Genomic DNA, 26,185 nt, shown 5'->3' with positions numbered 1-26,185 from the left:
GGTCATTTTTTGGCCAAAGCATCCTTTAATGTCTGACCCTGATTGATAGGCTGTCTGTCACCTTTTAAAGCTGTTACAAAATCTGTTGACAGATGACAGAAATGCCTGACTGGTTTTTACAAAACCAGGAAGTAGCCGCGCATAGCCTACAGCAAAAAAAGCAGGAAGAAGGTTCACTTTTCTGTTGCTCAAGAAGTCAGCATGTAACATGTAACACAAGAGACAAATACCATTACGGTAATTTGGAAAATATGTTGATTTGCTTCTTTTGAATAGATTTAAAGTGTGACACATCAGTTTAAATCTAAACCGTATTTTCTGTACTAACTATCAAGAAACCAACTTGAATTTATTTTGACAAATTTTAAGCAACTTATATTGTGGTGAAAATTCAGTGTTCAAGATCTCTCTCCCTTTCGTTGGGACTGATTTTTCTTGAGATGATAAAAAGTGCTTTTATTTAATTTATTTAGATTTCAAGCAAATGAGGTGAGTATCAAAGATTTCGGTCACACTTTATCTTAAGGTCCAATTCTCTGTATTAATAAACCATTAACTATGACTTTTGCCTCAGTAAACTACTAATTTGTCGCTTATTAATAGTTAGTAAGGTAGTTGTTAGGTTTTGGTATTTGGTAGGATTAGGGAAGTATGGTCATGTTGAATATGTGCTTTATAAGTACTAATAAACAGCCAATATGCTAAAAATAGGCATCTAATAAGCAACTAGTTAGTAGTGAGAATTGGTCCCTATACTAAAGTGTTACCAAGATTTCAAATATCAGTATGCTGTTACCTACTGATTAGTTAATCTTTCTTCCTTATTAGTTATCAGTAATGACTGCAGTGTTCGTGCAGCACTAACCACGTGTTCTGCATTAGTTCCTGCATAACTACCTATTAAGTATGAAACAGTATTATAGTGTTACCAGTTTTTCTTTTCAAAAATACTGTGTACCTCTTAATATTTACATTTGTACATACATGTATGTTTCATGTTACTTAAATAAAAAGTGTCACACATCTGTTCACACTAGAAATGAGACATTGTGCACCACATACTGTAGGTGTTGTTGTGTTCAGTGTAATCCCAGCAGGGGATACAGTATATAACATCTTATGATCTTAACTTATAAATCTCAGTCGTGTTCTACCAAACCATCCAACAGTCTTGACTGATTTGAGTAATGCAAATCTGTTTTTCATTTTTAATCATCTTTGTTATGAAACACAGAACAGAAACATTTTTATGTTAAGTTCCGATTTGCACAACTGATGGTTTGCATAACAGTCTGCTTCATTTCCTTCCTTTTTTGGGGGGCGTGAGTTACTGAGTGACTGCTGACTTGCAGGATAAGATAAGATTTCTCTGTAATACTGTGCACTCTCAGAGCCAGACTCTAACTACAATCTTCTCTCCTTTAAACAAAACAGTTTCATCAGTTGGTTACAGAATACGGTATTTCAAGATATTTTATTACAGTTGTACAAAGATCTTATAAACTGCAAAAAAAAATGTTTTTTAATTGTACATTTCACTGTAAAAGGACATGCTCTTGAAGGTTTGAAATCGTATTTTGCCAATAGAAGGTTTATTGGGGAATTTTCATCTAAAGCAGCTCTTTCTTGAGGTATTCTTCAGGGATCCATTTTAGCTCTTATCCTTTCTTGCAATATATATGCTTCCTATTTTAAGGAAGTATGGTATTTCGTTACATTGCTATGTAGACAACACTCAAATGTACCTACCTACAAACCTGTGGTGGAAAGGAAACACTTATGACCTGTCTGTCTGATGTGAAAGCCTGTCTGTCTTTACATTTTCTTAAATTAAATGAGAGTAAAACTTTAATAATTGTGTTCAGGCAATCAGACTCTTTTTGTACACCTAAAATAACCCTGGGTGAGCTGTCCTTCTCTGTGAAGCCTTGGGTTAAAACCTGGGTTTTTTTTTAGATGATGGTTTAAATTTGATAAACAAATACAGTGATCAAATCTTGCTCAGCTTCGACTTTTAGCTAAGGTAAAAAGGTAAAACCTTTTCTGACTGACAAAAACTTTGAAAAATGAATCCATGCCTTTGTTACATCAAGTCTGGATTACTGTAATTCATTGAACTATGTGATTAGCCAATCAGATTTATTCCGTTTGCAAAAATACAAAGTACAAAAAAATTTGACCACATTTGTCATGATTCCCTTTTTCTCTGCCCGTGTTTCCCCCTCGGACTTCATTACCCATGCTCCTCCACGCTCCCGCACCTGTTTCGTGTCTGTATTCCACACACCTGCCCATCATCAGCCTCATCACACATGGACTATAAATTCTCAATCTGTTCCTTTGTTCATTGTCTGGTATTGTTTATGTTTAGTGTGTGCTTTGTGTTCATGTTACTTTGGATTATTAAATTACCTTTTGGACTACACTCCTTGTTGTGCTCTCATATACTATGCCAACATGTGACAGAATACCAGACCTTAAAATGGAATACAACAATAAGACCTCTCCAGAGGTCCATCTCTGCCAAGACGTCTGTCCTCTGGAGAGGTACATTGAAGAATTTCTGGACCTTGTTCCTCAGGTGAGCTGGAGTGATAGTACACTCAACGCGTGCTTTTGGATGGCTGCCGATTTATTCAGTTTCTTGTCTCCTAGTACCTGCTCCATGTCCCTGATGGATTTTATCAATTTGGACAAAATTGATCAAATCTATCCTGTCCCATCCTGCAGGCCGTTGTTCATTCCTTTTCCAGCTCACCCTGAGCCCACGTCAGAATCCTCTTTTACCCAGCTCTTCAGTCCAGAACCTCCACAGCGCATGGAATCATGTGTGGAAGGCCAAAAGGACCAGAACTTCCCTTTCCTCTGCCTGCCAGAGCCCGCCGGCAACCCTGCTCCCGAGCTCCTCCTGGCGATTCTGCTGCACCGTGAGTTTGCCCATGGACACCGAGCCCGCTGCTCCAGAGTTCAGCCGAGCCCGCTGCTCCAGGGTTCCCAGAGCCCGCTGCTGCAGGGTTCCCCGAGCCTGCTGCTCCAGAGTTCCCCCTGGACTCCACTGCGGTGGCGAGGATACTCCTTGTCGTGCACATTTTATATATTGTAACGTGTATCCACTACCATAGTAGGAAAAATTAAATGGTAGTCAGAGGAGCCCCAGAACTGTTTGTTTTCTGAAATTCTTCAAAATATCAAATTTTGTGTTCAACAGAACAAAGAAATTTATAAAGCTGGGGTTGAGTAAATGCTGACAGAATTTTCATTTTTTGTGTGAACTGTCCCTTTAACACAAATTGCTAATCCTATCACATGGCAGCAACTCAATGCATTTAGGAATCTAGACGTGATGAAGATGACTTGCTGAAGCTAAATTCGAGCATCAGAGTGGATAAGAGGATTTAAGTGACTTTAAACGTTGCATCAAAAGTGCCTTATCTATATGTTTGCTAATGTACTGTATATTTCATTGTACAGCTGTGAAATGACACTAAGTTTAGTCAATTCTGATCTTAGCATCATTTTAAAATGCAGACATCATCTGAGCTTCAGAAACTGTCTGAAATGTTTTTCTTGTCCTGCAGAGGTGGATCAGCACTGGATGATGGCGTCTGTTTCAGAGCTGCTAAAAGACTCACTGAATGAGCTGATAAAAGACCAACTCAAAGAGTTTCGGTGGGAACTGAAGAGTCATTATGGTATTTCAGCTTCTGAACTGGAGAATGCAGATGTCTTGGATACAGTAGATAAGATAGTGGAGTATCATGGACCAGAAGAAGCTGTGAAGGTCACGCTTAACATCCTGAGGAAAATGAACCAGAACCATCTGGCTGAACTGCTAGAGAACAAACACAAAGAAGGTAAAACAAAAAGTATTATCTTGTGGGTAATTCAAATGTTGGAAAATTCTCAAGTGGGGAATTTAGTTTGTTTTTCTCCTCAAAGGTGCAGCTAAAGTTGAGAGTAAAGCTGTCGAGCGTGATTACAGCGAATTCAGCAACAGACTGAAGAACCTCTTGAAACAGGAATATGAGAGGATATTAGACGGTAATTCAGAGTCCAGCCATCTGAAATACCTGAACGATATTTATACTGATCTCTACATAGTGGAGAATGAGACCGGTGGAGCAATGAGTGAACATGAAATGAGAAATATTGAATTAAATCTAAACAAAACTGTTGCTGAGGAGACACAGATGAAGTGCAACGACATATTTAAAGTCCAGTGTGATACGGGTCGACGAAACAGAAAAGTGCTGACGATGGGCATCGCTGGTGTGGGCAAAACTGTCTCTGTCAATAAATTCATCCTTGACTGGGCTGAAGGTAAAGAAAATCAGGAAGTCATCTTTATTTTTCCTTTTCCCTTCCGTCAGCTGAATCTGATTCAAGAGGACTGCAGTTTAATGGAACTGATTCATGAATACTTTAGTTGTGCTAAACAACTTTCATCTCTGCCTGAAGAAGAAGGTAAGGTGATGTTCATCTTTGATGGTCTGGACGAGTGTCGCTTCCCTTTGACCTTTAAGAAGAGCGAGAGATTGACAGATGTTCATGAGAAAACAAGAGTTGACGTCATAGTTATGAACCTGATCCAGAAAAATCTGCTTCCCTCCGCTCTCATCTGGATCACCTCCAGACCGGCAGCAGCCCATCTGATACCTCGACGCCACATTCACCAGGTGACAGAGGTACGAGGATTCAACGATGAACAGAAGAAGAAATACTTCACTAAAAACAGCAGTGCAGATGTGTCAGAGAGAATCATCTCACACATCAAGAGATCCAGAAGTCTGTACATCATGTGTCACATTCCCGTCTTCTGCTGGATCTCTCTCAGCGTTCTTCAGCCTCTGCTAGCTCGAGAGACTCTTGACAAAATTCCCACAACCCTCACAGGGATGTACGTCTACTTCTTACTTTCACAGAAGGAACAGATGACAAAGAAATACAGTGATGATCTTCCCAAGTCTTTTGAAGATGTTGTTCTTAAACTCGGGAAGCTGGCCTTCATACAACTTCTGAAGGGAAATCTGATTTTCTACAAAGAAGATCTTAAGGAATCTGGGCTGGATGTCCGTGAAGGTTTGGTTTTCTCTGGGTTATGCACTCAGATTTTTCACACAGAAAAGCCTGTTTCTGGGAGAAAGGTCTACAGTTTTGTACATCTCAGTGTGCAGGAATTCCTCGCTGCTCTCTATGTGCTTTTCATTTACAAAGTCAAAAAAACTAACGTATTTCCTCTCACTCTGGCAGAAAAACTCATATGGAATTTCAAAAATTCACTGTTTGACCTTCATAGGACTGGAATTAAAAATGCCCTTCGAAGCAAGAATGGACAGCTGGATCTTCTCCTGCGGTTCCTCATGGGTCTCTCACTGGAGTCAAATCAGAATGAGCTGAAAGATCTTCTGCCCTCACTGAAGATCACATCAGAAGACATGAGACAGACTGCTGAATATATCAAAATGATTATTAATAATGTATAATCTTCAGAGAAGAGCATCAATCTCTTCTACTGTCTGAATGATCTGAATGATGATTCACTGATAACAGAAATCCAGGCGTATCTGAATTCAGGAGATCTTTCATCACAAGATCTCTCTTCTGTTCAGTGGTCTGCTCTGGTGTTTGTGCTGCTGATGTCTGAAGAGACTCAAGAGATGTTTGAGCTGCAGAAATACAGAGGATCTGATGAAGCTCTGATTCGACTTCTGCCAGTGATCAGAAACACCAGAAGAGCTCTGTAAGATTGAACTTTCATTCATTCATATTAGTAATGCCATAAAATAATTATTTTGATTAATTTTGCATAATCCGCTAAAAGGCAACGTTTGATTACTGTTTTATTAAAAAACAGTTACCAAAAATGCTATTTCACATCCTCCTCAATGTTTTCTTCTAAACTATTTTTAATAATTTGTAGGCTATACAAATTATATTTAATTATCGGGTCCGAGAATGTTGTACAGAAATGCCAGTGCTGCGTTAGGGTGATTAAATTAGCTTCTACTTCGGTTTCCAGCTAGTTTTGAATGGCCATTGGATTGGTTTTGCCAACCCATTGACTGTTTGCAATGCATTGTAGCCGAAAGCCCATAGGTCTTCTTTGGGCTAGATCACAAACATCAAATTGTGCATTATGTCCATCTATTATTGTATATGCAGTACTGTGCAAAACGTTCATATGTTTACTCCCCCAAAATGTTTTTTACTCTGTTATTAATATCTTTTGCTGTAGTGTGTCAGTAGGAAGTATCAGTTGCCTTTCGAGGGAACTCCCGCTTTGTCGCCATGGCAACGCCTAAGGCATGATCTCGTCTGAAGCACGTGTGCAGAAATAAAACGGATCAAACTATAGCAAATCTGGCTCATATCGATTAATTCATTCTTATCTATAGAAGATATATGCTTTTCAATAGACCGAATAGTTTCTCTTAACTTGTTTGTGGAATTAGACGTGTTTTAATGTTCTCCCGACTTCCCACCATTGTTTCAAACTTTCAAAAGAGCCTTTACACATTTTCCATTGTTGCCAGAAAGTTTTAAAATGTTTACAGAAGTTTACATCTTCAAGCAACCAATTGAAATGCTAGTAAGAAGACTTGGTAACGTTTTAGATTACGACCCGCAAAGAACTGCATAAGTAAACTGAATTTACGGTTTAAGTTTTGGTAACTATAGTGTACCTACGTGTAGGTATAAGGGAACAAAATATTAGTTTGGGTAATAAAGGGGTAGCAAGACGAAGATGATAAAAACACGACTTATCTGCATATCAAATTTAAGATTGTTGTCAAACCAAACACCTAGATTTCTTGTACATGTAGTGCTGTATGGAGTAAAAGTTTCAGATTCAAAATCATGTTCACAATGATCATTTGAGCCAAACAACATAAACTCAGTTTTACTCTCATAAAGGCTTAGGAAATTACTTGCAAGCCAAACTTAGTTCGCCCAGACAATCTAAATTAGGCTTTAAAGCCTGTTTGTTATCACGCTTCAAAGGGATATAAATTAGTGTGTCATCTGGATAAAGATGAAAGGAAACCCCATACTTATTAAAAATCGATCCTACGGGAAGCATATAAAGGGAAAACAGTATCGGACCAAGAATCGTGGCCTGGGGGACACCAGACTTTAAATATATTTCAGATGAGGATTGGATTCCAATACTAACAACATACCTCCTATTAGTAAGATATGAACGAAACCACTGCAACACTGTGCCCCGAAGGCCAACACATGTTTTGAGACGTGATATAAGTGTATTATGATCAACTAAGTCAAAGGCAGAGCTGAGGTCTAACAGATCCAGAGCCATAGACTGCCCAGAGTCAGTAGCTAGCATGATGTTATTCAAAACTCTTAACAGAGCTGACTCAGTACTGTGACAGGGTTTATAGCCAGACTGATATTTTTCAGTGATTGAATTGATAGTCCTGTAGTTGATTCAAAACCACAAGTTTGAAATGGGACGAAAGTTAGCCAGTAGTGTGGGATCCACACTTTTTAAGATGGGACCACACCGTGGCAAGTTTAAAGTCACCAGGTACAGTGCCAGTATAAAAACATTTGTTAATAACAGCCAACAGGTCAGGGCCCACAGTCTCAATAATTTGTCAGAGGAAACGTGGAGGAAATATATCCTGAGGACACTAGACATGCAGTAGCCTTAGTCAGAGTATTCAAGTATACAGTACAAGTTTCTTAAAATGAGCTCCGATAGATAAGTACACTTTGCAGCCATAGCAGCTCGTTGATAGGCAGAAAGAGAGTCACGCAAAATTTCATATGACACTTGTAATTTATCTTTTTTCCATTTACGTTCAGCCCTTCTACAGGTCTGTCTGAGAGAACGAGTAAAGTCATTTTGCCAAGGTATTGAATTGTGCTTATGTTTTTTCACCTTTAGTGGTGCAACAGAGTTTAAAATATTAGAACTGGTAGCATTGAACAGACCTAGATGTTCATCGGCATCCAATTGACATGTTGGCGAGTTCTTATCCTGTTTAGCAGTTAAGTGTACATACATGGAGGACATCATTAGAAATAAATGGCGGCACATTTGAAATCACAACTTTACTGGACATTTTATGAAGCGCAGTAACTTGCACCAGTTCATCTTTAATGATAAGACCAGTTTCAATCACTTTATTAACGAGTTTGGAAAAAAATAACACTATAATCATACTAGAAGCAGGGGAAAATTCTCATGGCCTACTTGCTCTCCTACTGTGACCAAAACATCCTCCACCATTACTCCATCCTCCAGCACCTGAAGCCGTTGCGTCAACATGAGACGCCATTCTCTTATACAACTCGAATCCTCACAAGATTAAATTAATACGAAACCATGCTGAAAAACAGGGAAAAAAAGAATCCGTAAACTTTCACAGCTTCACTCTCGCCCAATGCCACTCTCACCCACAAACCCCCAGCATGCACCACGAAAGAGAGAGAGAGAGAGAGAGAGAGAGAGAGAAAGTGGCGTTTTAATTGTTTTAATTAACAAGAAAGAAATATTAACAGAAAACTAACAAGAAACAAATATTTTTTCTTTTAAAAAAACACACAAATCTTCACATGTTAAAAACACATTCAAACACACAAATTAGCCATCATAAGTAACCTCACAAATACAATTATAATCCCCCACTTAAAATTCAACATCTCTAAATCTTTAGTCAATTTACAGCATGCAAACTCAATTTTGACACAAGATCTAATTAATCCAGTTAATACCATAACAACATCACTTGTTCCTTCAACATTCAATTTTCTCTTTCTTGACAACCATATTGCGAGTTTTGCTTGACCATATAAAAAATTCTATAAAACAAGATACTCTTTCTTGCTAGCTTGGTATTTAGGACCATACATAAAAGCCATTGGAGTAAGTACATGTCCTAATCTATGAGACCGATCTTCCATGGTACTCAGTGGCGTCGCTAGGCCCATTTTAGGTGGGCTTTAGCCACCCTAAAGTTCTAGTTTAGCCCCCCCTAAAAAATCGGAGTAATTATGTAATCTGTACAGGAATTCGAGATTGCTTTATAGTCCTCCTTTAAACACTTATTATGAAAATGGCGGCAGGCTGCTTTATGGACCTTTCTCAGGGAGGAATTGAAAACCGGAAGTGCTCGTTGAAACAGTGTATCGATTGTTCCGGTTAAGTTTATTACAATAGGCTGCAATCGCCTATTTGAATAAATGCCTCTTTTAATGTATGTCTGCAAAATAATTTCAAAATCCAGACATTTTCAGAGACAGGAGAAGAGATATTCTGATGATTACTCTGAACAGATTTTTACAAACTCAACCGAATTTGAAGTTTTAATCCAGCAAAGCCCCTCGTCACACACTAACTAGTTGTTCACGTTACCTACACCAAATTGAAAGCACTTCACACCTATGACGGCGGCATACAAAACGATCATGATGATATTATAGCGCACAGAAATGTGTCATTCATGATGAAGTGCTGCAGGCCCTGCTCCAAGGGGGGGCCAGGGTGGGATTTGCCTGCCCTATCAGAAGCATTGCCCACCCTGCCTCCACCCAGAGCCTTTGAGAGAGAGGACCTGTGAACTGACGCTGCTGTGAAAAAACTGTTCCATTGCAGTGGACGGAGTTGGCCCAACTCTCTCTCTCTCAGCGACTCTGCGTCCACCCTGCCCCCACACCACATAACAGCCAATCACAAAATTAATGCAATATTCAAGTCAGCTCCAGATATTATTATTTTCTGTTTTCCCTTTTTTTTGGCGAGACAGTCTTAGGTGTGAGATGGATTTTCACCATGCTTCACACCCCTTCGGACTTCTGTGGTCCTCCAGGGCCTATGAAGGTTAATCCAGCCCTTACGTCTACCTCATCTCTCGATGGAGATGGCTCTCCTGGTGGCGCTTGCCTCCAGAAGAGGGTAGGGAACCTACACGCACTCTCTTTGTTAAACGAGCCATTCGCCAAGTTCATAGGCCTTTTAAATTTATGATCAAAGATGATAGGTTCTCAAGTTCAAAACCCATTCTGTCTCGACACAACGACTCGTTCCCTCCATCAGGGAACAGAGGTTACAGCCGTAACCAAGACGTTTCCTTTTGCTCCTCCACTAAATCCTTCAAAAGGCTTTTGTTATTCTTAATGATGTCAGTTGATGATAATCTACGTCTCTCATTGAAGCTTTGCTAAAGAATTTCTTGCTCTATCATGTTCATCTTCGAAGAAGAGCGTACAAAACCAACATGCTGAAACCAAGAACAGTAAGCTAAGAAGCATATCCTTCTCCATACTGTTTGGTTGTTGTTCTTGTTGTCTCGCTGTTTGCTTGGATTGTTTGCAATTGCAGTGGGTCTGTGAATGACACAACTCAACGTTGCCCTCTGATGGTAGAGCACACATACTCATTTATACTGCGCATGTGTCGAACTCGGACGCGTTTGTGCGCGAGACGGAGACGGACACGGACACGGAAAGTCAAGTATACCTGCTGCTTTAGGTGACAAAATAGACACAGACATAGAAATATAATGATGATCTGATATAGATGTAGGTGCGATACAGCTTCCAGAAAATCTCCCTTTATTATATTCCTCAGTGTAAAAGCGATCCAGTCTTGCAGCAGAAACTTTGTTGAATTAACTTTCAACCAACTATACTGTTTAACATGAGGATAAGCATCCCTCCACAGATCTACCAGATAATGTCCGTTAATTAAAAATCTAAAAACATCTGTAGAACTGAAATGAGGTTCCTTGTGGTTCCTATCAAGTTTATAGTCTACAGAGCAATTAAAATCACCACCTATCACAACAATCTTGTCCTCAGAGACCTTCAACAATTCCTCAGAAAGTCACCACACTCACTTCCTAAAGTAGGAGCATAAATATTAAAAAAGAAAAAATATTATTGCCTATTGTTATATCTGCTCACAAAAGTCTTCCAGGTATTATTTGAAGAAATTTGGATTATCTTTAACATGTTTTGAAAAAAAAAAACGCAACACCAGCACTCAGACTTTTACTGCCTTTCCATTCTTTTATCCAGTCTGCTTGATTACAGGCATCAGTGTGTCTCTTGTAATAAAACGTCTCAGTTATGACTGTAACCTCCGTTCCCTGATGGAGGGAACGAGATGTTGTGTTGAGAGACAGACTGGGGTTTGATCTTGAGAACCTATCATCTCCGAGAGGAATTTAAAACGCCAATGGGCTTTGGCGAATGGCACACGCACGCCAGTCCCCGCCCCGTTCATACGGGTATAAAAGGGAGGTGGCGGCGGTCATTCATTCACCCTTTGGGCTGAGGAACCTGAGAGACATCTCCCGGTCGCTGCAGCGGGTCGGCGAAGCATTGTGGCATGAAGACACAACGTCTCGCTCCCTCCATCAGGGAACGAAGGTTACAGTCGTAACCGAGACGTTCCCCTTCAGTCGGTCTCTCGACATTGTGTTGAGAGACAGACTGGGGACCTATCTTTACATGCCACGGCGCTGAGCCGTATCATGACCTCAAGCGGAGCGACACTGACTAGACTAGCAAGTCACAAGTGAGTGCTACTGCGAGACATAATCTTCCAGTGGGATCAGTAGTAGTCATACTGAGAAGCCTGTACTGATGGTCATCTCAGGCGGAGCTGTAACACTGGGGAAACACTGCTCTCCTCTTGAAGAGTGTGTTACGGAGACCACATTTTACCACTAGGGGAGGTTACATGTGGAGACACCAACATGGTCTCACCAGTGGGGAGAACAACATGTGAGAAAAATGCGCCAGCCCGAGTAGGGGGGACAGAACCCAGGTGGGATAACCACCGGAGGGGAGGTCACAGATTCACCAACAGGGGAACCAGGAGTGAGGAATTCAACATATGGGACGACCCTGCAGGGGAGTCACTACGTATGGGGCAATAGTCCTAGTATAGGGGTCCACCTGAGCAGGGGCGACTCTACCAGTACTGGACTTGGTTCCAACAGAGCGCTCCGCCCGGTCTGTTTACCATAATGCCAAAAATGCTTAGTGATGGATGGAATGCCTGTACTTCACCCACAGGGGGGAAGCAGGGAGGCTAGATAGCGCGCTAGACTCATCTGGAGAGGGGAGAAGGTGCTTTCGCAGGCGTATACCCAAACCAGATGCCTGTCTTATACACCGGTAGCGTGTAAGACATGGGCTGACACTGGTTCCACTCGGAGGTTGTAAAACCTCGCGAAGGTACTGGGCTGAGCCAGTGCCCACGAGGAGGCCATACTCCCAGTGGAGTGGGCTCTCACTGCAAGCGGGCATGGGCGACTTGGGACTGGTATGCCAAGTGATGGCATCCACAATCCAGTGCGCCAATCTCTGGTTGGAGACAGCCCTCCCCTGGTGCTGTCCCCCATAAAAAACAAAGAGCTGCTCAGAGCTTCTAAAGCTCTGCGTGCGGTCCAAGTCGAGGTGCAGTGGGCGTACTGGACACAACTCATTGGAGGTTGGGTCTTCCTCCCCCGAGGGGAGCGCCTGCAGGTTCACCACCTGGTCCTGGAAGGGAGTGGTGGGAATCTTGGGCACGTAACCGGGCCGGGGTCTCAGGATAACCTGAGAGCTACTGGGCCCGAATTCTAGGCACCCAAGGGACACGAAAAATGCCTGGAGGTCCCCCACCCTCTTGATAGAAGCGAGCACCATCAAGAGTGCCGTCTTCATCATCAGATGAGGAAGACTGGCATCTCTGAGGGGCTCGAAGGCCGTACCAAGGCCCTGTAAGACCACATTAAGGCCCCAAGAGGGTACGGAGCGCGGTCGAGGTGGATTCACCACCTCGTCGTCACCACGACGCGCCTCGAACCTGCCCAAGTGGGACCCCCGCTCGGAGAAAGGCCAGATCTGACCAGGGGTTGAGGGTGCGCAGACACTGAGGCGTTACCGTAATTCGCCTAGTGCCGGTGTGCCACGCCATCCAGGGAACCCGACTCTGAAGCCAGTGTTGAAGCGGCCGCATGTGCATCAACCCGAGAGGGATTCCCCTGTCGAGGATGCCATGTGCCCCAGGAGCCTCTGAAAATGTTTCAGCGGAACCGTTGGAGTCTGTCTGATCAATTTCAGACAGTTCAGCACCGACTGCGCACGCTCGTTGGTGAGATGTGCTGACATACGGACAGTATCTAGTTCCATGCCTAGATAAGAGGAGTTCTGCGCTGGGGAGAGCTTGCTCCCTTGCTTCCCAGTTGACCCCCGTAGGCCCAGACGGTCTAGGTGCCGAAGCATGAGGTCCCTGTGCTTACACAACACATCTTGCGAGTGCGCCAAGATAAGCCAGTCTTCGAGATAGTTGAGTATCTGCATGCCTTGCTCTCTGAAGGGAGCTATGGCAGCCTCTACGAGTTTGAAAACCCGTGGAGACAGGGCCAGACCGAAGGGCAGGACCTTGTACTGATACGCTCTTCCCTCGAACACGAACCGCAGGAACGGTCGGTGCAGAGGGAGGTACATAAAAGTACGCGTCCTACAGGTCGATTGCCACGAACCAATCTTGGTGACGAACTGAGCCCAAGATGCGCTTCTGTATCAGCATCCTGAACGGCAGCTTGTGTAGGTGCTTGTTCAGGAGGCGCAGATCCAGAATGGGCCCCCCCCCTTTTTTTTAGGCACTATGAAGTCCGGGCTGTAAAACCCGGAAGACATCTCGGTTAGAGGGACGGGTTCGATCGCACCTTTCGCCAGAAGGGCGGCAACCTCGGCCTGAAGCACGGGAGTGTTCTCCCCTCGTACCGAGGTGTGGAGAATGCCCCGAAACTTTTGCGGGCTCCTGGCGAACTGGATCGCATAACCGAGACGGATCTTCCCCTCTAGCCAGCGTGACGGGCTGGTACACTCTTGCCAAGCGCCCAAGAACCGTGACAGTGGAACCAGAGGGACGATCTGCTTCACTGTGCCATGGGAGGATGGTTCGGTGGCTGACAGAGCGGTCACCTCACACAGGGCGGGACCCCAGGGAGGTTGACTGCTCTGCTTACTTACCTGCTTGGTGTTACCGCTGGCCAACGCAACGTCACGTGGAGATTGCGGAAGGCAGCGAGAAGTTATGTCACCGTCGTATCGAGAGTGCTGCGGGGAAGCCTGGAGAGAGAGAAGCTCTTTTGAGAGAGAGTGGGCGTCCGGCTCTAAAGAGGGCCCGGCTTGGGTGGGGGATGTGGCAGGCAGCATCCCGCTTTGACCCGTCGGCGATGACCTGGCCGGGGGGGTCTCCCGCTGTACTCTTAATCCCCATGGCTCATCCTGTCAGGGCCGCTCTGTCTTTAGGCGGGTTCCCAATGGGGTAGAAGCCCCCTCCCGTGGGGCGGGGGCCATCTCTGGCGGGCCGTCGCCTGGTGGACCCTAGTACCAGAGGGGCCACCGCGGGGGGGCGGGGCTGCTGGGGGGCAGGCTGTGCTCGGGACCTCAGTGACCGATAGGTGGCCGGGTCACGGCAGAGCAGTCTGCTTCTTCACCACGGAGAACCTCCACAGTGTCACCACACAGCCCCACTTCCGAGATGAGCGCATCTAGAAGGCTCGCCTTCTGAGCGTAACTACGCAAGGTTGAGCCGCAGATGTCTCCCTTGGACCACTATCGTGGACGTCTTCCGACCCAGGGCATCCGCCATGACCTTACCATCAACCAGATCTTAACGCTTTTGTTTATGACCCTGATGGGCCCATGGAGGGCGGAGGCAGTTAACCCACAGCATCGTAGAGTGTCAAAGAGTTTACATGCCATGGAAGGGAGCCTTGGTCGACCCCTCCAAGTGGCAGTGTCAGCGGTGCACCGTGGCTGCACATTCCACCTGGGGGACGTCAGCTGCCCCACCGTCCAGGGAAGTAACAGCTCCTGAGCCCGTCAGATTTGAACGCGCCGCGAACGGCATATTCCACGTCTTTGTGAGCTCCTCATGCACCTCCAGGTCAGCCGCGAGCATTCCGGGGAGGGCAGGGCCACTACAACCCGACGCTCGTGGCCGCCCGGGCAAGCACGGCCGTCATCTCTGCGTTGCCTCGTTTTGGGCTTGACCGCCCGGGGGCGGGAGCTCCAAGGGGTCTCCGCATCCGATGCCAGGAGGTAGCTGTCAGACGTTATGACAGAAAGTTCATCCCATCCCTTTTTCGAGTCTGCCTGGAACGGTACACCGCCACCCATCGGGGACAAGCCGGTGAGCGTGCCGGGGCACGGATGGTCCGCGAGCCGAAACTGGCGTAGTGACATCCGTGGGAATCCCCAATCACCCCTGCCGCTCGCCAAAGCGGTCGACCTCGCCGAAGCGGCAGTCGTCTTCGCTCGGGAAGCAGACGGGGTTGCGGCTACATTCTGAAGAACGTAGCCGACCGTGACTGCAACACCTTAATCTACAAGCCCTGCCACTGCATACTGGACCCCCAACATGCAATACAAGTGTCGTGCTTGTCGGACTCGGGGATGAGCCTGTCATACCCAAGAACACAGCTGCGAAACCTGCCAGAAGACAGCGCAGACTGTGAAAGGAAATTTGCTCTTTTAGAAATATCATGCTCTATGCCCAACTGGCAGTTTTTAAGGTAAACCCGTGTCGCCGGATCCCATTTCGGAATATAAAGAACATTGATGCGCCTACTCTTGCTGATGAACTTTTCATCTTCTCCAGCAAATCTGATTACTCTACTGTTGATGAACTGTTTTCATATTACAATGATGGACTGAACATGATTTTAGATAATTTTGCACATGTGAAAACTCAAATTGTTTCATTGTACATTCAGCTCCTTGGTTTACACCTGAACTGCGTGAACTTAAAACTAAAGGCCGTAGGTTAGAGCGCTTGTATGCTAGGTCTGGCCTACTGTTCATAAAGAAATGTATGCTGAACATATTCAATCCTACATGGAAGCACTGTCCAAAACTAAATATGAATATTATTCTAACATAATTGGAGTTGGCGATGGGAACTCCAGGTTTCTTTTCTCAGTGGTAAACGATATTCTGCGACCCCTGGATTCTTTGCCATCTGAAGTGTATTCCACTGATCTACGTGCTTTATGACCTTTTTTGAGTCTAAGCTTAGAAATATTTACCAGCAATTACTCATTAGTACTCCCAACCATGGGTCCTGTCATTTTATCACTCTTTTCTCTCTACCTTTACACTACCAACTACTACAGAGATAATGTGTTTGATAAGTAAATGTAAATCTTCGACCTGTCAGCTTGACCCCCTACCAACTTCTTTAGTAAAAGTTTGTTTACCAGCCCTGTCGCCATTGATTACTAAAATTGTCCACTCTTCACTTGTTTCTGGTTCTGTACCCTCATCTCTTAAATCTGCTATTATTACTCCTATACTTAAGAAACCAGGGGCTGATCCTTACAACCTTGATAATTTCCGTCCAATCTCAAATCTACCATTTATCTCTAAGATCTTGGAAAAGTGTATTGCAATTCAAATTCATGAACACCTTTCCAATAATATATTTTTTTAACAATTCCAATCTGTTTTTCGTCCCCACCACAGTACTGATATTGCTCTTTCCAATACTCTTTTACCAATGTTTCCAATAATCATTTACCAATTACCAATGATCTGTTGCTGGCAGCTGACTCTAGGTTATTAACTATACTTGTCCTTCTCGCAGTCTTTGATACTATCTCTCACTCCTTGACAGGTTAGCCTCTATTGGGATTACTAGCACTCCTCTGCCTTGGTTTAGGTCATATCTTTCCAGTCGGACTCAGCTCATCCAATTAAAAAGTTTCAGATCAAGGACATCTACAGTCACCACTGATGTTCCCCAGGGTTCTGTTTTGGGCCCACTTTGTTCATTATTTATATACTCCCTCTTGGTTACATTTTAAGGAAGCATGGTATTCATTTTCACTGTCATACGGACCACACCCAACTGTACCTGTCTGCTAAACCCACTGGTTCTTTTCCTCCTTCATTTCTCTCCAGTTGTCTAGCTGAAATTAAAGATTAGCTTTCAGCTAATTTCTTGAAATTAAATGGTGACAAAACTGAGGCCCTACTCGTTTGGTTCTAGATCTGTTTTGTCTAAATCTAATATTTTTTTCTGAACATTGACTATAATGCTATGCATCCTTCCTCACAGGTTAAAAGCTTGGGTGTTATCATGGATAGCACACTATCCTTTGAAACTCAAATTAATAATATCATGCGGACTGCATATTTCCACCTATGTAATTTTCACCGTCTTCGTTCTTCGCTCTCAACCAACAATACAGCAGTTCTTATTCATGCACTAGTCACCTCACGTATAGACTATTGTAATGTCCTTCTCACTGGTGTTCCCTCCAAATTTCTCTACAAGCTCCAGTTGGTTCAGAATTCTGCAGCTCGTGTTCTTTCTAGAACACCTTCTACTGTGCACATTTCTCCATTTCTTCATCAATTGCACTGGCTTCCAGTAAAATGTAGAGTCGATTTTAAGATTCTCTTACTTACTTACAAGGCACTCCAAAATCTTGCACCCCAATATCTTACAGAACTTTTTCAAGTTTACACCCCTTCACGTGTTCTCAGATCTTCATCTTAAATTTCTCTTGTGGTACCTCGAATTCGACTCACTACCATGGGTGTGAGATGTTTTAGCTGTGCTGCCCCCCGCCTATGGAACTCCATTCCCTTAGATATACGAAACAGCGATTGCTTGCGGACTTTTAAAACACGTCTTAAGATGTATCTTTTTACTCAGGCTTTTTTATAATATGCTCTACTGTGTCTTTACTGCATTTTATCTGTGTATGCTGAGTGTTTGTTGTGTTTTTTGTCTTCTGCAGTGATTTGTGTTGACCTTGGGTGTTTTGAAAGGCGCCATTAAATAAAATGCATTATTATAATTATTATTATATGCTTTGTTTCTTCCTGAACAGTCTACAGAGCTGTAATGTGACTGGCAAGTGTTGTGAAAGTTTGTCTTCATGTCTACAATCATCAACGTCTCTGAGAGAGCTGGACCTGAGTAACAATGATCTGAAGGATTCAGGAGTGAAGCTGATCTCTGATGCTCTCAAGACTCACAACTGTCAACTACACACACTGAGGTCAGACACTTTCACTGAAAATACTTTCATATAATAATGAGAGTGACTGTCATACACTAGATGTTCTTTATAAATTCTGGAACAGCTAGAACTTGTGTTCTTAGAACTACTTTTGGATCATTTTTGTTTGGTTGTGTTTAGATTGTCCGGGTGTAATGTGACTGATGAGTGTTGTGAAAGTTTGTCTTCATGTCTACAATCATCGACGTCTCTGAGAGAGCTGGACCTGAGTAACAATGATCTGAAGGATTCAGGAGTGAAGCTGATCTCTGATGCTCTCAAGACTCACAACTGTCAGCTACACACACTGAGGTGTTTCTCTCTAGACACTGATTTCACAAGAGCATTATTCTAAGAAAAGTGAAGAGTGTGTTGACATGTTGATGTGTGTGTTTGCAGGTTATCCGGTTGTATGGTGACAGATGAAGGTTGTTGTTATTTGGCTTCAGCTCTGAGTTCAAACCCTTCACACCTGAGAGAGCTGGATCTGAGCTACAATCACCCACAACACTCAGCACTTCAGCTGCTCTCTGATAGACTCAATGATCCAAACTACACACTCAACACACTCAAGTATGACACACAACACTAATATTGACATACTGACCTGTGTGTATGTGTCTGTGTGAGAGAGCGGGAGAGCTAGAAACAGACGGCTGGAGTTTAAATGTGTGAATTGTGTTATCACGTGTATTCAAATAGACACTTTTATCCACAGCAGTTTACAAAATAATTGTGTGTCAGAATGTTTGTCATTAAATGACATCATGTTTGTTTGTTTTGTGTGTGTGTGTGCGTGCGTGCGTGCGTGCGTGCGTGCGTGCGTGCGTGTGTGTGTGTGTGTGTGTGTGTGTGTGAATGTGTAGTTTGGCTCACGAAGGAAGGTTCAGAATTACAGCAGGACTACACAAGTGTACGTCTACACTCACACACGCATACAGTACATACATGTTGTTTTGTTGTGTTAAAAATGTCCCTTCTTGTGTTCAGATGCCTGTGATCTCACACTGGATCCAAACACAGCAAACACTCGCCTCATACTGTCTGAAAAAAACAAAAAGATCACACTTGTAGAAGAGCGTCAGTCGTATCCTGATCATCCAGACAGATTTGATCATCGTCCTCAGGTGTTGTGTAGACAGAGTCTGACTGGACGCTGTTACTGGGAGGCTGAATGGAGCGGATCAGATGTTCATATATCAGTGGCATATAAAAGCATCAACAGGAAAGGATGGGTTGACAGTGAGTTTGGACACAATGATAAATCGTGGAGTCTGCAGTGCTCTGATAACAGATTCATTGCATGTCACAAAAATAATGCTAAGTTCATATCCGCTGCTTCACGTAGCTCCAAGAGAGCAGGAGTTTATGTGGACTGGTCAGCCGGCACTGTGTCATTCTACAGCGTCTCTGACACACACAAACTCACACACTTACACACATTCTACACAACATTCACTGAACCTCTTTATGCTGGATTAGGGGGTTTTCAGCTTGGTTCCTCAATGTCTCTATGTAAGATGGGAACAGTTAAGAAACAGCCTGGGAAACAAATGAAAAGTGCTTTACGTGCTTGAAATGGTTAACCTCGGGTTATTCGAAACCCTGGGTAAACAGAATCCTGGGTTATCCGTTTCACACTGCTTACAATTTACCAGGGGTTAAGAGATAACCTTGGGTATTCATAACCTGATGTTTGGTTAGCCATCACTAAGCGACTGTGCGCAGCTTGTGATATGAGGTAAGAGCTGTTTAGTTTTTGATTGGGTGTCCGTTGCTAAGCGTCTGGTTGTATCATTCCACCCCCGCTTCGTTTCATACTGTTCATGCTGGGTTAACCCTGCTTCGCAGCAGGGTCTCATAACCCTGGGTAAAATTTGGGATAACCCCGCAACCAAATTATAAGCGCTAACCTGGGGTTTAAAGCGGGGTTTAGAATGAAGATAACCCGGGGTTAATTGCAGTGTGAAAAGCCTTCTTGTGTATCAAAATAGTTGCTGTCTGAAACAAAACTTACAGCACATATTTGATCTCATTTCTCTGGCACGGATGTATGCTAAAGCATTTTGTAATCTTACTCTTACAAAGCTCAATCTTTCTTAACTAAAAACTGTGTTTTACTTCATAAAACAAAGATTCATCGGACAGTCTTCACTGATTTATTCGGTAACACTTTAGAATAATTGTCCGTTGTTAACAAGTAACTATGCAGAAAGTAATAGGCAGTACTACATTAACACTTACCTTAATACTATTAACTAATATAGAAGCAAGATTAACTAAGCAGTAAGTAATAGCTAATTTAGGACAAAGGTAGTTCCTTATTTGGTATTTGATAATTACTAAAGAAAAATGCCATCATTGACAACTACTTGCGAACTATGACCAATTAATGAAGAAAAAACAATTAATTACTAATCTCAACATTAACGTACATAAAGTGAAAAAATAGGTTGTTTGTGGAAACTAATTTATGAATAAATACAAATACCAAAAGCCAAATACCAAAACATGAATGGATATATTCTACATATATAGCCTATCCATAGAGATATATTTCATGTAGTACTGCCTATTACTTTCTGCATAGTTACTTGTTAACAACGGACCATTATTCTAAAGTGTTACCATTTATTCAAATAATGTGAATCTGTTCCAAATTTTTTTGTTATCTTTGTAGTGACGAGACACAAAAGTGTCCACAGAAACATTTTATTTCAGGCCACAAGTTGCACAACTTACAGCTTGTACAGCTACATTTTTCCTCCTCCCGTGGTTTTTGTAAGTGTGTGAGCTACTGAGCGACTGCCGACTCTAACCGACAGGTTAAGATGAGACTTCTCTGATCAATGGATATGTTATTCATTTATTTATTTTACATATCTGCTTACATGTTTAAAAACTAGGCTACAATTAAACAACACATTCAGTAATTACAAACGTAATTAAGACCAGCCGTATAATACACTTACAGTGATACTCCAATCAATGAGACTTATCAGTTTCACAAAGGTTATTTGTGGCAAAAAAGGGTTCTTTAGATTATAAGAAGGTAAGAAAGAGATGGTTCTTTAAAGAAAGAACCTTTGAGTGAATGGTTCTTTGTGGAACCAAAATGGTTCTTCTATGACATCGCTGTAAAGAACACATTCAGCACAACGTAACCCCCTTAAATTTTACATCTACATTTTTTTATTTTATATAGTAAAAAGTATTTTTATTTTGTTTTAATTTGCATACCACAAAGAAACTCCTGTATATTCGGTACATCATCATGGTTAACCACTACAGGGCAGTTACCTACGCAACAGGTTGAGAAAGTTGCTTACATTAAAAGAAGCGATCTTAATATGCTAGCTGTAGATGCTCACACGAAGTTAGCTAGAACTTCTCGAAATTAGTTTTGTTTCTTCATTTCAGTGTGTTTCTTTCTATTAAGAGTGTTTTCAATCGCACGAGATTCCAACTAATTTTGTTGGTGATATTTAAAACTGCTTATGTATTTGATCACGACTTTCTTTTATGAGAACTCTTGTGAGTTTTGCGTTTATATGTACTGCTACATATTAATTGAAACTTAGATCTTTCTATATGTGCTATAAAAAACAATCAGAGGTATTTATGATGTTCAAGATTATTTTTGTGCTTTTAAAGAGGGTTTGTACTCGAGTAGAGTTAATTAAAGTGATAGTTCTACCAAGTTCATGTCTCCCATCATTTACTCACCCTCGTGTCATTTCAAACCTGTTTGACTTTCTTTCTTCCCCAGAACACAAAAGAAGATATTGTGAAGAACTTTGTTAACGGACCCCCATTCACTGGCATTGGTTTTGTGTTCTGGCGCTGTTCGGTTACCAACTTTCTTCAAAATATCTTCTTTTGTGTTCTGCAGAAGAAAGAAAGTCATACAGATTTGAAATGACAAGAGGGTGAGTCAACAATGACGTAATTAAAATTTTGGGGTGAACTGTTCCTTTAACTTGTTTGTTACGCTAGTTATCTGTTACGGTGAATGATTACGCATCAATGAATATGAGATGACGCATATTTAATTGATTTTATTGATTTAAGTGTGCTTACGTATGTGACTGCACTGTTATGTGCAGATTGTTTTTTTTAAACGCCGATTCTGTATGCGTGATGACGTGATCCTGATTCTGCTTGTGTGATCCACGGTTGAATGGCGAGCCAGACCCCTGATCTACGATTCTAAAACAAGAAACCATCGTGATTCCACAAGGATCTGAACTTTACAGCTAAGCTGAAACTACACGCATACACACTACCCGGGTAGAAGAAGAAAAAAAGGCCTTTACACACACTGACATTTGAATATTTCACATACGCACAAAGGAGCCCGTAAGACTATTGAGACTTTGTTTTATTTCTATAAATCTTAAGCCACTTTTTACGCCCTTGTTTAAGGTGTTGAGTGGGACCAGAAAATTGTGTCTTCGTTCATGACTTGAAAATGTGTTTATATTGATATTAATAAAAAAGTGGCGGCTGTTAATTGGTTTACTGTATTTGGCCCCAAAGAGTTATTATATCCTCCCAGAGTCGAACCTGGACCCTATTTAAACTCTGAGTGTACTACACAGAATACTTGATCTGTAGCCCCGTGTTACAACAACATTCACTGAACCTCTCTGTGCTGGATTTAGACTTCATTTAAACTTCTCAATGTCTCTGTGTGAAATGAAGCAACTGAGACGACACTTAAAAATACACTCTCCATCTCTTAATGTAACACACACGTGTAAACTTGATCTGTTAATCTTTTAATTGTTGTTTTAGTGGACATGGAAAACTTTCCATATCAGGGCAATTGAGCATATGGGTGGGCTAAGAGGGCTGAAGCCCCGAATGTTTTCAGTTAAAGCCCATAATGTATTTCGATGGCGATCGGTCTGCGCAGTACCTTACAAAGTCGAACTTGGCTACTGCAAAAGAGTTATGTGTTGTTGTTGTTGTTCTGTCACCCACTGGCAGGAGTGTAGCATCATTACATGTGCTTGAGTTATAGTCAAGTCAAGTAACAGTTTATGTATAGAGCACTTTCAACATCATTATAATGGACCAAAGGACTACGAAGTTGCCCAAAAACTACACCCAATCAAACGCCAGAAGCCTGAGGTGGCACATTCCATAGAGCAGGGGCTGCCACAGAAAAAGCATGGACCCCACTTCGCCTTAGCCGCGGAACAGTTAACAGCAAACTCAAGGACCACAAAGAGCGTTGAGTTTGATAGGGGATCAACGTGTCCTTTATATACTCAAGAGCCTGGCCATGCAATGCCTTATAAACAAGCATCAGCACTTTGTACTGTATTCTGTATGTACAGTTAGCCAGTGTAGAGATAACACAGGGGTTATATTATCCCATTTTTTTGTATTTGTTAAAAGTCTCGCAGCAGCATTTTGATCATACTGGAGGTTCTTTCATAATGGCAGTCTATGGGATCAGTTGCTGTAAATGGTTGCTAGGGGCGTGCCTTTATAGCTTCATGAAGATTCTGGGACACTGATTGGTTCCCTGAATAAAATGAGCCCACCCCCTTGTCTCCATGAAGACGCGCGCACGGACACGAGACGCTTGTTTGCGCCATTGTTTATTTAACTATTTAACAGCGCTGTGTCAAAAACAGCAACCCGGTGCACATCAGTGTCCAACGAGCTCATACAAACGTTTTACCTAATGTATGAGAAGACGGCAGTGATTTCAGTCATCAAGAGGCTGTGACGTCTAAAAACTCACTAAAACAACTCTTTTTCATTATTTGTTTGTTCTTTATTTCTTTAGTTTTCTCTTTTTGAGAAGATCTTCAAAGTTTACAAAATGATAACTCCATATTTTATGTTATATAACATTTTATTTATGCCTTAGTTATGTTGTAGTTGGAATGGACTACATAACAAATTATTTTTTAAGTTAAAAAATGATATAAAAATGTTTTCATTATGTTATTATATCACAGTTTAGCGCTACCTTTCAATGGTGTCCCACATTGTCTTACACAAACGGATTACCTGGCTGTCCCACATTTGGTTTGTTGGGTGGTGGTCATACCTGACACGCAAACATTTTGAACTTCTGTTGTCGCGACTCTCTCTCTCAACGGTTCTGTGTTTGGCTAGTGTTTAATAATATAACTGTTTATATTTTATTTATTTTATTAATAATTGTATTAAATAAACGATTTGTTGAATTTTGTTGTATGTTCATTTTATTAAACACAATTTATTTCGAAATTCCACTACTTATTTAGGAATTAATTAATGCACTTTAAAACGATGTACTTATTGAGTGTTTTTTGTTGTTTTTTTTTTTTTCCTTTTTTATTTTTATTTTTTTTTTTTTGTTTTATTTTTTTTTTTTTTATTTTTTTTTTTTATTTTTTTTTTTTTTTTTCTTTTTAATTTTTTATATTTTTTTTTTTTTTTTTTTTTCTTTTTTTTATTTTTTTATATATATTTTTTTTTTTATATATTTTTTTTAATGCCTATTTTTATTGTACTTTTCTATTTTTATCGTATTTTAATTACTTATTAAACTATGAAATGATTTATTACTTTACACATGACTCTTTCGGTCCTCCATACACGTGAGGCACCCTCAGCCAATCATATAATGGCAGTGGCGTCAGTGGCCGGAGTCCTGGTGGTTCACAGTGTCAAATGCAGCAGAGAGATCAGGCAGAATAAGGACAGATGACAAGGATTTAGCTCTTGCCTGCTGTAGGTTTTCGATGACAGACAGGAGAGCGGTCTCCGTAGAATGTCCTTACTCTGTTTCCTATAATAAGGTGACAAGACGTCCCCGTTTTCTGGGGACATCCCCGGTTTTTGTTGTTCTGTCCCGACTGGAGCTATCCCCGGAAATGCCGCCGTTTTACGGCATGACAACCAAAGCAACCAGAAAATACACTGAAAAAGCCCGATCAACATACCCTGCGGAGTACCAGAGCAACCATGTAGGGATTATTTACACCAGCAGAGGGGGCTGTAAAATACGCAAATTACTTGGTCGCGTGCCGCTTAGCGATGAAGAATGTGAGAAAGCATTGTCAAGTTATTATCAAATATCAAAAGACTAGAGTCAAAGTTATAGGGTTCAAGGTACTAACTACTCATGTTAAATTAAAGTAAATTAAAGTATAACTGTTTGTATGTGTTATATAACAAGGTCAGGCCAGGGAGCTGCATTGTTTTGCATGAAATTTTTTACTTTATATCCACTTTATACTATTAAGTTCCACCGTCACAACACAGAATTCCCACACATACGTTGGTGAAAGTACGCAGCGTTATAAACAAATAAAAATAGTTATCTAAGCAATAGCAATTACACTGACAACTATTACATTTGCAGAAACGACATCTGTGCTCAAAATGAGCCTAAAAATCAAATAAAAAGCTTAATGTAAAGGTCCATGACCAAAAGCACAAACATAGGAAGTTATTTTAAATTTTTTAATCACTGGTTGTAATGACTGTATTGGCTACAGTTTGTAAAAATAAAATACAATTAGAGAACGTTAAAATGGCAACTAACAGAATTATTTGTCATATGTTTTCAAATTGTTATATTTTTGTAGTGTTATTGAATTTTGTGTTAATGCACGCAACTGTTTTCATCATTTACAATGGTTATTTACTATTTTCACAGTGGACTATTTTTCCATAAAGTTTTGGTAAACTTTATTAAAACCAGTTATGGTCAGTTTGATCTGCAAACAATATTATACTATTATAATTAATTGCAATAGTACAAAAACTCATTAATAATTATGTACAACAAAAAAAGACAAAAATGTTTTGTCCCCTTTTTTAATTGATTGATTATAACAAATGAGATTTCAATGATATTTTGACCATTTAACTAGAAAATGCCGTTTTCATTTTAAAAAATCCGGTCACCTTACCCTGTGATCAAAACGCGCTTAAATCATTTATCATGTTGCTTTAAATACTACGCATGCGCAAAGCTTCGCCAGGGCGGCCATATTGAGCGTTGCGTTCCTCCCCATTCATGTACTTGCAATTCATCGCAATGGCGTGACATCTTGTTAATATTAATAATATCTGCTGCGTTTGTGGCGGGGGTTGCCATGGTGACGCGGACATTTTAAGGCGGCTAATTA

General features: G+C 41.6%; 1 protein-coding gene across 1 annotated transcript; it reads left to right on the top strand.

Annotated features, from left to right (window-relative positions):
* The first annotated feature begins 1,381 nt into the window (after positions 1-1,381).
* Positions 1,382-20,227, top strand: LOC130560716 (NACHT, LRR and PYD domains-containing protein 3-like). Its single transcript, XM_057344709.1, is given in 8 exon segments — positions 1,382-1,459; positions 3,579-3,854; positions 3,940-5,740; positions 17,871-18,041; positions 18,183-18,353; positions 18,441-18,614; positions 18,908-18,954; positions 19,032-20,227. Coding segments are annotated over 7 exon segments (3,210 nt in total). The 5' UTR covers positions 1,382-1,459; positions 3,579-3,595; the 3' UTR covers positions 19,619-20,227.
* The last annotated feature ends 5,958 nt before the right edge of the window (positions 20,228-26,185 follow it).

Source organism: Triplophysa rosa, linkage group LG10 (assembly GCF_024868665.1).
Source record: "Triplophysa rosa linkage group LG10, Trosa_1v2, whole genome shotgun sequence".
NCBI classification, from domain to species: Eukaryota; Metazoa; Chordata; class Actinopteri; order Cypriniformes; family Nemacheilidae; genus Triplophysa; species Triplophysa rosa.
This window is presented reverse-complemented; position numbering and strand designations above follow the sequence as displayed.